This window comes from Aptenodytes patagonicus, chromosome 1 (assembly GCF_965638725.1).
Source record: "Aptenodytes patagonicus chromosome 1, bAptPat1.pri.cur, whole genome shotgun sequence".
NCBI lineage: Eukaryota > Metazoa > Chordata > Aves > Sphenisciformes > Spheniscidae > Aptenodytes > Aptenodytes patagonicus.
The window spans coordinates 193,827,160-193,839,697 of NC_134949.1; the positions used below are offsets into that span (position 1 = coordinate 193,827,160).

A 12,538-nucleotide genomic window follows, 5' to 3' on the forward strand; every position below is an offset into this window, starting at 1 on the left:
CTGTTCCCCCACAGGCACGCGACAGACTGATTCATAGACCCTGCTGGGGTCTGGTGCCTAAGTCCCTTGAATATTCATCCATTAGTAAAACTGACAAAAATGACCACACATAAGTGAGTGTCATTAGCTGCTCAATACTCATCTGTGGGGCACTTCTGTTAATTACACTGTGTATCTATCTACCTGCATACTGGGACAGTTCCACCCCCTTGTGTGTCTGACTCTTGAGATATCAAATTAATTTTTGAATATGGGATTTTGAATCTTCACTCATCTATAGGTACTTTTGAAAATGTTGTCAAGGGACAGTGCACTAAATAGTCTGAAACCTCAATAAGAGGTAGATGATGTTTACAGTGCATGGAGGAGAAAGTCAGAGAAGAGAATTGCAGCTTTGGTGTAGCCTAAAAAACAGCCCAACGCGGATGTCTCTAGGGCTTCCATTTTTCTTACACATGAAGATCAACATCTATAAGCCTTAGGCTGAAAAGGTGGTTTGGGAGGAAACGAAACGGAGATGCATGGAAAGTCAGGGAGCAGTGTCACACATAACTGCTGTGGAAGCAAAGTGGAAGAATTTAGAAAACAAACTGCAAAGACAGAACTATCCAAATTCCTGGAAAACAATCCATATTTTAAGCACAGATTAAAATCTAGAAAAACTAAGTAATTTAATAAAAAAGAAGGAATTGGACATTTTTTTTTCTTTATCCCTTAAATAACTGAAGAAGCACCATAACAAGGCTAAGACTCCCTGTAGAACTTAAATCAGGGGCTGTAAATTGGTGGTGTGACAGCAGTAATACACTTTATTTCACTGATTATCCTGGCACAAGTACCTTGGTCAGGTAATTAATTCATATGCTGAACACTTGACCCAAATTTTTAGGGGTAATCCACCTGGTAATCTTCTAAATACCTCCAGGCAGAAATTTGTAGCAGGGATTTCAATACCTGTACTTCTTTAGTCGTTGGGCCATAAGCTGAAATGTTCTGGCCACACTAATCCTCATTAATAACAAAGCATTTTATACTGAGACTCACATAGACAGTGTGTGTGTTCCAGGGGAATGCACTTGAAGCCCATTTTCTTAACGTATTTCTTCTTCACTCCCCATAATATTCACTGCTACAATGCTGGCATTTTTAGCTAAATCCAAGTTCTTCCCTTATGCTACGTCCTTCTGTATGAAGACTACACACAGTAAATGGGATCAATCTGCTCTGCACAACGCATGTGAAAGTTGAACATCTGGTTCTGAGCTAGACCCACTGTGAATCCTGCATGGGCAGCAGAGAAAAAATGGCATCTCCAAGGGATGATTCATCTCACTGGAAGAGCACCATGAGGTCAGTCTGATGACTCATCCCCTGGAGATGCTTATTTTTCTCTGCTGACTGCAAAGAAAGCCCAGAATGGTCAGCTCGGAGTTGGACATCTGACCTAGTTCATGACAGAGGAACGCCACATGGTATTTTAAAAATACTGTAATAATTATGTCAAATGGCCACACAGCTGCAGCATTCCACTAGACTTTTGGATCCTTACTGCGGAACAGCAGAAGTGGTTTTTTGGTACTCTGCAGAATTTAATAGACCACACGCACCTGTCTTGGACATCTAGTAATTTCAAATTCTTCTTCATAAAGCAAGTGACATATTGTAACCGACTAAATAGGGCTGTGGGAAAACAATGGAAAAGGACGCATGAAAAACGTTCCTCAGATCAACTCAAATACAGGAAAATTCTTGAAAAAGGGAAGCTCATTTCACAGTCTCCATGTTTAGCAATCAGGCATATACATGTGTAAAGCAAAAACATCATCCATCTGTTTCTAGCAAGTTTGCAGAGAAATTTAGTAAGACACATTAATGCTAATAATGGCCAATGTTTATGATGTTTATAAAATAACGAATGTGGAGCATCTGGAAAGCTCATAAAATTTGTTCTTATAAAATCCACAGAGTGTAACACCTTTCCCTGAGCCTGTTTTTTTTGCTGACCTTGTCCTTGTCCTCCTATGCCAGACCTGTCAGAAACTCTCTTCTTCCAGGCGTTGCTGTGACTGTGGCACTCTGAAACTCCTGTTTTGAAGCCAGACCTATTTCTGCTTTTGTAAGTTCAGCATTCAGCACATTACAGGAACAAACCAGATAGCCAAAACTGCAAGTTTCCACCTGAAACTACAGGGATCTCTATTTCCAAGTGACAGATGTTCTACAACAGTTGGTGACAAACGGGCTAATTTAGACTGATTTAAGTAAAGTTCAGCCTGCTGACAATGGGGGATTTTTTTAAATGCAGCTGAAGAAGGCATTTCCGAATGCTAGGGCTGGCTGTTGCACACAATACTACAGAGGCCCTGGTGTGAATTGAACAGCACGGCCATGCATGGTGCCTGCATCTCTGCTCCTCACACTGTCTTTTAGTTGCTGAGGTGGAAGATGACATTGCCTAGCAAATTACCAAGGGAATTAGCTGGTCTTTAAAATTTACTCACTGAACATACATCTTCAGAAATCAAATGTCTTTGGCCCAGAATCTTTATTCCTAAGTTCAAGCATCTAAGCTCTTAAATTAGAAGGACATATGCCCTGGGGTGAATTGGTCTTCTGAGGTGCTGATCTCTCCATCACATACACAGGAAGCTTCCAGGGGCTGCTCTCCTAACCCAGGCAAATCCTTCCAAGTTTCTGCCTTCAGCCCTAATTTCTGAAGGATGACCACTGAGGGACCAGAAAAATATCGCAGAAAAGCCTTTAGGGCTTATTTTTTTATGTAAATATTAGGGGTGTGATTCAGAAATTACAATGTAACAACTTCATTGTCCTCCATCTGGTAAATTGTCTTGGTTTTTGTTTTAACTTGCATATGAGAGCTGGCTTCAGGCTCCACCCTTCTGAGTATCATAAAGCCTCTTGCTTGAGCAGCCATGAGTAGACATGTTAAAAAACAGCAACAATGAAATTAGTTTTCTTTCTCCTTTCTTCTCATCTTCTTTTTTCTCCTTTCTTCTCCTTCTCTTCTCTTCTCTTCTCTTCTCTTCTCTTCTCTTCTCTTCTCTTCTCTTCTCTTCTCTTCTCTTCTCTTCTCTTCTCTTCTCTTCTCTTCTGCTCTGCTCTGCTCTGCTCTCCTCTCTTCTCCTCCCTTCCCTTCATAGAACACTTCCAGGCAAGTATCCCGATTATTGTTTTATGAGGGAACCTCATTAAGTTAACTTCATTGATTATATTTCTGTACTAAGAAAATAGCTGCCAGCACTAAATATTTAAGGCAGTTTATCTGCCAAATTAATACTGGCATTGTATCAGCCAAGCAGTCCTGATGCCAGCAGCAGTACAGCATATTATTCTACTGTGGGGGTGGCCTGTATGCTGTGAATATATCCCTAAAAGTTGCTGAATCCTACTTCCTTTTACCTAAACGCAGGCTAAAAATATAACCTAATTGTCCTCTATTTTGTAATTGGCCTAGTTAACTAGCTGCAACACACAGGCTACATATCACTTCTCTCCACAAAAGTATGATCTTTGCTCAGAGCAGGGAGGCTTCTGTCTGGTCCGTTCCTGAAGCGTTATGTCTACGCAACAGTAGACATTATGCATAGAGCATGTCTTCGTCTATTAATAAAAAAACTACTGAAACTTTGCTCACCTTGAGAAATAAGCTCTTAGGAATGGTCCTTGTTCCTCCAAATTGCCATAGAGTATGGAATAGGATATGAAGTAGAATATGACTGCATTGCAACTACTTACCCCCAAACAAACAAAATGATAAAAAAACCACTACCACCACCACCACCATCACTACAACAACACTGGACAAAAAGGAGTTACTTACATTGAGTGAGGATCCCTGTTAAGGCATTTTTGAAACTCTCCTTGGCTTGCTCCATTTCTTGCTCATGAGCTGCCTTTTCATTCATGAGCCGGCGGACATGGCTGTTGGCCGACTGCACCATCGAATAAAACTGGTTTGCAGAGCGACGATTCACCTCGCCTCGCTCAATCCAGGTAAGCAGCACCGTGATGGCCTCTGAAAACTTGCTATCATCTAGAACAATCAAAGCACAGGTTTTAAATTGCAGGCATAAATATCCTGCCAAGAACACATTTTCTGCTCCGTGTCACATTAAAATCATCATAAATCCTGCTTGCAGTATATCATTTTGGGCAACTTTTGGGTCCTTTGTTCTATCAGATGTAGGAAGCCAATACTGCCACGTGAAGCTACATAAATCTTCCTTCAAGACTTGTCTTCCGCTTATTTTAATAGCTTTCTCACAACAAAAAGCAACCCCTCCTTCCCTGTGGCCTGACTCCTTGCTTTCACGACGTCTCCCTTAAGCCGTTCAGTGATATGGAATGACCTTACAGTGGGAGTGAGGAGACCTCTGTGTTACTGGACCCACTGAGGAAATGAAATGTGCCCACGTTAATCTGCTCGGCTGAAAGCTCAGTCTTGGGCTTTTGTCAACAGATTTCACTAACATCACATTCTTAATTAATGAACAATGACGAGGCTGAACAATTCCTCCTCAAAGCACGGATTAATTACAAGGAACTGCTCTGAACAGATGATGTGTCTGTATTTGTTTTGTATTTTGCATTTGCCTGTGTTTTGTTTTACATATTTTTTTTAAAGGAGTCCAGATGAATCCAGGCAAACACCTGGATTACAGCTTTATGTTTACCATTCAGGTAACTAAAGTTATATTTCTCTGCAGAAAGATTGCCAAAACTGGTGGCTAGATTTTGTGCACTCCTTCCCCAAGTAATCTTCTTTCCTCTGACAGTGCTCTCAGCTTCCTCGGAAGACTCTTAGTACAGCATCCATTACACTTCTGGCTTCATCACGATTAAGAGGACACATTTCTTTTTAAGTCCCATTTATGCTGAACTGCAAGAAAATGTTATTACAACAGAGTGTCTTCCTGTGGAACCGTTTTTGTGCAATTTGATCTCATTTTTTCCCCAGGATTTTATTCTATAAAACTTCCATTTCCCAACAAATCATTTTAAACATCTCATCTAGTCCTTGATGGTTAGATTTCTTTATATATATTTTAGATGGTAGGTAAACCTTTCTATAGGAGAAGGTATACAGTTATGGAGGGGAGAAGTAGTATAGTTATAACCAAAAGACACTTAAAATGAAAATTGGAAAATATTAAACCTAACCAACTGTGTTACAGGATACAGAAATGTGGGGCATAGTTTATAAGACTCTGCTTTCCATGTGCAAAGAATAATGACATACTAATACTTAAGTGATGATTTGGGCTTTTATTCTGAATCAGTAATCACTTCCCTAAAAGGCGAGGAGCCTAAAGTACAGAGAGGACAAATGACATGCTCTGTGCCCACAGCCTGTGAAGACTAGATTTTACATTGCCTGATCTTTAGCTGTCAGCTACAGCAATAGGATTTGCGCTCCGCAGCTGGATAGGCATGTTCACCCAAGATCCCCGCAAAAATTTGCAAAATAAGAGCATCATAACACCCTCCCTTGGTATGATGACGTATCTGTTGTAACTTTACATTAACATGTGATTCATCATCATCATTCATTAAGTAATTGTCTCTGGGGAGGAAGAGTCAGTCAGGCATATTTTCTTTCCATATTGTCCCCTTGGATTAGACTCTACATCCTAGCTTTGCTGGATACATACGCGGCAGGTATGTATTAAGTGGCTCTGATGAGTGAGGTTGGCTGAATATGGGCCTCAGAAAAGCCAAATGTAAAGAAGGCTCAGGCAAAGCCTCTTCATTGCAAGAAAACACCAGGATAAGGCTTTCCATGCTTGGGTAAAATCTTCAGCCTGCGAAATACATGGGAGCTGGATGTCACAGATCCAATACAGCCAAGAACTCATCCCTGGAACATAATGTTTGTTATAATTACAGTAGTCAATAAGAATAACCTGTAATGGCTTCTGGCAATGTTAGCATGCAATTTCCAACAGTCTGTACAGTCAGGTCACCCTGCGGATGGCACTAGCCTGTTAACACGAAAGATGCGGCTGATTCTGAGTAGAGAGTAACTACAGCTGAATGTTCCTCTTTTTTCCTTGTAGACATCATTATCTATATCATCACACATAATTTATCACCCAACACTGAAGTACCATTTAGGGTAAATGATCCCATTCAGTCTAGGTCAAGACATGAACAGCAAAGTCGGGAGAAATGATACACAGAAGGACCTCTGAAGAGGTACACTGTGACCGGTGAAGAAACAGCGTGCAGAACTGAGCAAAAATGTTCCATGGAAATGCATGAGGAAAATCAGTTGCACAGAACCATTCTCCCTTTTTCTTGCTTTAATGTCTCCCCAGTACACAGACCTATGCTGTTTTGCTATAGAGTCTATATGAAATGAAAACACCCCTCCTTTTGTTTTGTTTTGATCAGGCACAGTTGGTGTCTGTGAGGGATGTTCATAAACATGCCATCCTTCTGCCACACAGATTCAACCCATTTAAAAGGACATGCTGAAAAGCTGTTTTCAACACACTGTACTGCCGGGAGCTGCAGAGGTCTGTGGGCCTGTTATAGTTAATTCATGGCTCCGAACTAGCAGGAAAAAATCCTTCCATTGGTAAACATCAGCATCTTCATTGATTACATAATTAGAAGATACATTAAAAAATGCTAGAGGGTAATATATGCACAACAGGAGCACATTAGTAAATAACATCTTTTCTCTACAGTTTTAAAATTTCCTTATTTCACCTTCATTTCTAACTTTTCTATTCTTGAGCTGACTACTCAGTGACTGGCATAAGGTAACTCACCGTGAATTAATTTTCTTTATCCAGAATGCAGTGACTCTGAGCAATCAGAGGTTCACTTAGAAAATCAGATTTTTATCCTGGATTGTTAATTTATTTTTTATTTAGTAGAAAAATAGTAGAAGAAATGCAGCAATGGAATCTAATTTAAGCAGAGCATGAACTGCCTTATGATTGCAGCCATTCATTAAAAAAATAAAACAAACCTCCTAATTCTGTTCAAAATTATTCCCTTGCGGTAGGATGCACATAAATATACACTGTTTAAAAACATACTCTTAAAATAAATTCCTTTATATAAGACATGCTCTTGTATGTAATCGTGCTTTTAAAATGAGCACATGGCAAATTATTTTTCACATTTAAAGCTTTTTTCTCCTCCAAGTTACAGCATGTTTTAAGCAAATAAGGTAGGATTCATCTCTTTTATGTCAACATCTGATTTAGTAACCCCAGGGTCCTGATACAGTCAATGGAAAGAGATGGACACTTGTCGGACAGGCTTTGTCAGTCCTGTTTTAGCTGTCTATTTGAGGGTGAGGTGAACTGTGCCCCAGAAGTGCCTGCTTCTGGGAGCCTGGGATGACCTCCTCAGGTATAGACATCTCTGCAACAGACGCCTACATTTGGTCAGAGTATTCCCAACCGTTACACAAGTGCACCAGTTACAGAACACCTACGCAGCGTTTGTGTACCTATGTTGGGTTTTCAGTTACACTGGAAGCTGAGATGCACGCTATGTCGCTTTGATATTACCCATCTCCTGAGGATGGCTTGCTGGGTGTCTGTCGATAGAGAGTTCCAGGTGCTGCCAGACTCGATCACAGGCCTCTAGAGATAGGATATTTCAAACTCCTCTTGTATCAACTGAAGATATTTGGCACTTAAATCCTAGCTCACAACTTAGAGGAAATGAAATATAAAGAAAAGAAAATGCATCCCTAGAGCTGTCTGGGAAATTGTCAACAGGGATATTTCTATGAAAAAAAGGAATAATTGTTGACAAATGTTTTACATTTTTCTGCTTGTAATTTGACCACCTCTAAGCAATCTCAACTGGCATAAACTACTTAATAGAAAAATCAATGACAAGAACCGCTACAAAATGGTATACTGGGAAAAAGCGTTGGAAACAGAGGTTTTGCTCTCAGTTTATGGAGTTTCCCTGGTGTAACACAGGGCAGAATTCAGCTCAGAGTAATCTGAAATGTTGTGACTATTTATGTCTCAATATTAAGCACCTCCATAAAGTGCTTTCACAACTTTGGTGACAGTTTCTAAGGCCTTAGACATTAGAAAGGAGATAGACTAATCCATCACTCTGAAGGCAGGCATTCAAGCACTCTTATTACTATCATTTTGACATTTATAGGCATATTTCAAATATAGCTAACTTTATATTTCTGTATTTCGAGAGTGACGTTGTTTGCTGGACTTCTAGCTAGGACAAGATCAAACACTGGGCTACAGTTGCTTTTAGCCTTGTTGGTATCTTTCCAACCCTGGGCATTCTCAAATGTTTGAAAAGTATCTGAGATAATTCACACAACACTTGGAGCCTGTCTAAATCACAGCAATCCTTTTGTGTTGTCCTATAGGCCATGGTGCTGTCAGCACATGCTATCTCTTGTCCCTAATCTTGCTCCCCTGATGCAATCTCCTAGGCTTGCAAGGAGACGCTGGAAAGACAGAGCTTGTTGCTATTTATCCTAATGACTACACCTAGAAAGCTTCTGTGCTGGCTGCGTATGTTTTGGGTTGCATTAATGATCTTATTTTTCTCTGGCCCTTCTGTAACATGGGAAGGGACAGGACTGCCCTTATGCTAAGCTCTGCCCTGACCAGTAGAAATCCAGTTAACAAACACCCCTTGAAGGTATTCTTGTGAGCACTGAGAATGACTGCGCTGCAGGGCATACAGAGAGGGGACAAGAGTCGTGGGATATATCCCATCTATTTGCCTCTGATTGACAGCCTGTCCCTGTCAGCTGTAGCTGTGCCATAGGATGATGATGTGTGCCCTGCCTCACCCTCACCTGCTCAGCACTACCCCTTTGCTCCCAGTTACACTGCCCTGGGGTCTGCCTGGAGCTGCTCGTCTGATCACGCTCCAGTTCCAGTTTGTCAAACTGGGCCCAGCCCAGCTATTACAGGAAAGTGGTAGAGGCCAGTTCAGGATGCAAACTTCTTCACTCCATACAACTGCAGCCGGTGGAGGTGGTACGGCCAAGGTTACTGTTAATCTGACTTCTGATTTAATAACTTATTATGCTATAACTAAGATTTCTAAACTGCAAACACTGAATTCAATATGAAAAGTAATAAACCACAATGGGTGACTGCTGTGGGTGAATCAGGTCAGGGAAAAGGTTTACTAACCTCTCTCATCAGTAGGTTCAGCCCAGCTCCCCTGTGCATCAGGAACAATTTGCTGCCCAGCACATGCCACTTTTGGTATCACAATGACGACCTATTTTTCTCTTGGCTTAAGAGCTTCTCTTGCACAGAGTGCCTACCACTGACCTAGAAACACAACCCTTCAGCTACTACCCTCGCCTTCTTTTTTCCCCTGCTCAAATATCTTATATAATTGTGCCATGCAACATACACATCAGTCGTCTGGTACTTTTGGGATTAATAACATTTTTAACCCAATGGCACTGCATAATAAGTGAGAATCAGGCAATACAAATTCTTGCTGCCAAAGGGTTATTTTAAAGAATGATTAATATCCACCTTTCTATTTCTTAAATAGCCTTAACTGTATCCTATAACCAAGAAACTTTTCCATTTACGGAATAAATGACTAGCTGAAACTAGATTTGATAAAAATATGCATATACATTTACTAAAAGATATCTTAAAAGGTACTCTTTCCCCCCTGTATCATCAAACTCTTTCTTCCAAATTAAATCACACAAGATTTTTCCAGAGGTGGGTGTTTCATGTGAGACACAGAAATCCATTATCTTATCCTGCTGATGCCATTATTTCCAATAGAAAGTAATTATGAGGGTATTGAGTTTCCTCCCTATTTCTCAAAATCACACCACAAACTTTCAGATCGACGAGCTGCAATTTCCCAGTTCATAGTAATTAACTTGAGTCATTTTGCAGTGCGGTACATTTAATCAAGTGGGTTTATATTAAAACCTTAAAATTCGCATTGATACAATACAGATTAGGTGAAGGAGGACACTTTTAGTAATACACTTAACAGCAAATTTATTTCTTGCAGGCTTTCGGAGGAAGGTGCCCAGGGAATTGGATTACCAGGCTGCCGATAGCTGAACCGACCTTACGCTCCTCTGCCAGCAGACAAAAGTGCCCTTGCACCGTGCCTGCTCACAGCCCCTGTGCGAGGTTCTCAGAGCCAGATGTATTGTGTCACAGCAGATGTCAGCAGCATATGGAAGAAGGAAGGAGAAAATGATGATCTAAAAACGGGAAGGGTGAGTGAACAGATTTGACGCTAAAGTGTTGAAACATGTCTGTGGTAGGGCTCTGTCCTGATATACTACTAATAAAAAAAGATAGTGCTAAAAAAAGGTCTGGAGTCTTTCAGCAGCAATTAAACCTGGCATTCATTGGATTCATTCGGAGGATCTCAGCTTTGCCTCCTCTGCTGACGTAGCCCTGCACTGAATTCGATCCTTTCTGTGTGAGACTTGCCTCTCGATAACCGCACCGCTTCTGCGGCGCTCCACAAGTCTGGCTCTCAAGTGCAAAGTGATAATGAAAGCAGCGTGGTTTTCTTCTCAGTGAAATATCCTATTTCCCAAGCAATTAAATGTTGTTTATATTTCAAATGATGTGCAAGGGTTGAGATTGTCAGGCTTGATGTTACCTGAATCTTGCACAAGATGCATCCCTGGTTAGTTCATTCTACTGTAACTGCCATCTATTTATTTAAATTTCCAATCTGTTCTCTCTTCAGGGGATAATACCGTGCCTGGCAAAGAAGCAGCTTTTCAATTTTTCAAATTATATTTTTTTAAATGGAAAACCACATGAATAACTTTCCTGTGCTCATAAAGAAACATTGTATTTAAAAGGGAGGTAAATTCCAGGGCATTGTATATAACTTGCAGATATTTATATCTCTTTTGCTCAAAATATTTAAAAAACAGATAATCACATATAAAGAGATGTCTTTGTTAGATGGTGGAACTATTTAACTTCCTGCAGCAAATAAGACAGATGTAGTATTTTAAAGGAGCTTATATGCAAGAAGTGATTTCTGAAGATGATACCATTAGGTACAGATATGCTTGAATTAAGAATACCATAAAGTTCGAATTTCTGCTTTGAAACACAAATGTCATAAGCACACAGATTAAAATGTTGTGTTCCAATGCACCTGACAGAGCAGCGTTGCACTTAAGGATAAAAGGTTCAGCCTACTTCCATTTGTGTGATGTTCGGGGCACCACATTACTCAACCGTTTATAAAGCACCCAGGAAAACAGATGTCAGGGTATGCAAATTTGATCCTAAATATCTACCGACACATCTCACTGTGCAGTAATAACGCATCTGATTTAATACTGAAGAATTAAAATCTCAAAGACACGCACCAAACAAAATGCTGCAATGAACCAGAAGACAAGAAGATCACGTTTTTATAATGTAATAGCAGAAGACACAATATTCTGCTGGTTTTGTCAGACCAAGAACTTAGGGTCTATTCTCAAAGGCTTTTTAAGGAGGCAGTTCACATTTACACTTCATTGTAAAAGACCTTGGTTTCCCAGAATTCACATGTATGAATTTCTTGAGATACTTCCTCAGGGAAACACAGATTTTTACCTAAGGCAGGAGGATGTCAGAAGGGAGGACAGAAGTTTCATTAACCTGAGTTATGTTTAGCTGTTATCGTATTCCGTGGCAATCAGAGAATGGTTTGATGAAACTATTTGTAATGTTGTGACAAATTTTGGAATATTTGGATCAAAAAGTAGATTTGAAGAGTACCTTTTGAAAAAGTGAAATTTTACTTTACCATTTTAAACAAATGGTGCCTATTTTTTATTTTGCTTTTTCCCTTCAAATCTACTTTAGTGGTTTGGAAGGTCAAAAAAACCCTCAAACAAAAATAACTTGTCATGCAAAATTAAGTAGCGGTTTTATTTTCCCAACTAGCTTGCAAACCTAAAATGTGTGGTACAAACCTAAAACTGATCAGCATAGCCCTGGTATGAGACGGAGCTCGTGTTCTTCCCCATGTTACCCATCTAGTTTGAATGCTGGAGCTCATTTCATTCTGATAGTCCAGGCTCAGTTCTCTTCTGCCTTCTATGTCCTGGAGTCATGAAGAAGGCTTGCGAACATGATATGGGAGTGCATGAAACAAATCTAAATCAAATATTTTGTGACAAGTCATCTTTCTAATGCAGTAAATCTCTTCTTTTATGAACTATCATCTCCTTGGCTTCTCCCCCTTTTGGCTCTGGCTGTGACCAGCAAAGAACATCACTAGCAAATTATCAATGCAGACCAGCTCAAAAAATGTTTAATCAACGAGAGCTAGTAGCATAGACGTATATTTTTAGAGCTACAGGCTCAAATCCCTGAGATCTACACCCAAGATACTGGCAATATGTCACTGCCACATAGTGAAAAGTGGCAAAACATGATAGGTGGACAGGGAGAGGAATAACGTCACAGACACTTAGACAAAAGAAAAGTGAATACACTCTTGACTAACAACATGAAAGGTAAAGAAGAACGTCCACACTGCCAAC

General features: G+C 40.2%; 1 protein-coding gene across 2 annotated transcripts in view; it reads right to left on the reverse strand.

Annotated features, from left to right (window-relative positions):
• ENOX1 (ecto-NOX disulfide-thiol exchanger 1) overlaps nt 1-12,538 on the reverse strand; it is a 382,814-nt gene that overhangs the window by 79,092 nt on the left and 291,184 nt on the right. For both annotated transcript variants that reach the window (XM_076363460.1, XM_076363466.1), the window contains one exon: nt 3,842-4,054. In XM_076363460.1, the coding sequence (XP_076219575.1) occupies nt 3,842-4,054 (213 nt within the window). The remainder of the gene's footprint in view (nt 1-3,841; nt 4,055-12,538) is intronic.